The sequence below is a fragment of the Octodon degus genome, unplaced genomic scaffold (genome assembly GCF_000260255.1).
Source record: "Octodon degus isolate 3935 unplaced genomic scaffold, OctDeg1.0 scaffold00080, whole genome shotgun sequence".
Classification (NCBI taxonomy): domain Eukaryota; kingdom Metazoa; phylum Chordata; class Mammalia; order Rodentia; family Octodontidae; genus Octodon; species Octodon degus.
The window spans coordinates 6,229,544-6,230,649 of record NW_004524656.1 but is presented as its reverse complement, the minus strand read 5'-3'; the positions used below and the strand labels follow the sequence as shown (position 1 = coordinate 6,230,649).

Genomic DNA, 1,106 nt, shown 5'->3' with positions numbered 1-1,106 from the left:
CTGATCTGAGGCCAAGAACGCGCCAACACGCTCCCTAAATAGGCGCCGGCTGCCGGCACACCCGGTTGCCAGCGCGCCCCGGCCGCAGGCTCGCTGACGCTCCTGGTCACGTGACCCGCCCCTGCTCACGTGACGTCGCTTCTGGAGGTGGGGCGCCCGCCAAGATGGCGGCGTACCTGCAGTGGCGGCGTTTCGTTTTCTTCGACAAGGAGCTGGTGAAGGAGCCACTCGGTAGTGATGGGGCCGCCCCTGGGACTGCGCCTGCCTCTGGGTCCGCGGCTTCCAAGTTTCTCTGCCTTCCGTCTGGCATCACCGTCTGCGACTCAGGCCGAGGGAGCCTGGTTTTTGGAGATATCCTTCCTTTGAGCAGTCTCTGCCCTCCGGGGATCCCTGAAGAGAAGCAGTGGGATGAACCTATCGGAGTGGTTCCTGTTGAGCGCTCCTCTCCCTTAGATGGGAGCCCAGAGCTCTTCTGCGGCCTGAAGGAAGAAGACACTCTAATTTGTCAGCTGAGCCGTCCTGGGCAAGTTATTCAACCTGTCTAGGCTTCGATTTCATTATGGTAAAAAGGGGTGTGAATGCCTATTTGACAAGGTTATTGACAGATTAGCCTCTCAAAGTAGACGCAGCTTCCCCCTTGAAGATCAGTGTGGGGGCCGGGGAGATAGTTCAGGGGAATAAGTGCTTGCCTGGCAAGCACGAGGTCCTGAGTTCGATGCCTGGTACCACCAAAGATGGATGTGTAATGTGGCGAGTCTCCTGCCTGGTGTTGTGGGCGGGAGGTAAATGGGATCAGGAGTTTGTTGCTTTGTTTTCAAGCTAATATGTGGAAAAACCCCTTCAATTTTAAAAGAACTACATACATGCTAGTCTGTGTTTTGGTCAAAATACAGGAGCCCCTCAGTGGATGACTGAAATTGCAGATAGTAGGAAAGCCCATAGATGCTGCTTTTTCCTGTACAGATGTTCTTCAGCTTATCACAGGGTTATGTTCAGAGAAGCCTGTCATAAGTTTAAAGTATTATGGATAAAGTGTAATCTGACTTGCCCTTCTGCGTAGCTTAGCAACTCAGTACACCATGGAGTATCGGTTTACCCTTGCGATC

At 53.3% G+C, this 1,106-nt stretch overlaps 1 protein-coding gene across 1 annotated transcript in view; it reads left to right on the top strand.

Moving 5' to 3' along the window:
* The first annotated feature begins 149 nt into the window (after positions 1–149).
* The window catches only part of Vps11 (VPS11, CORVET/HOPS core subunit), a 13,520-nt gene continuing 12,563 nt past the window's right edge, over positions 150–1,106 (top strand). Inside the window, exon 1 of the mRNA XM_004636535.2 lies at positions 150–504. Within this exon, the coding sequence (XP_004636592.1) occupies positions 165–504 (340 nt within the window). The 5' untranslated portion in view covers positions 150–164. The remainder of the gene's footprint in view (positions 505–1,106) is intronic.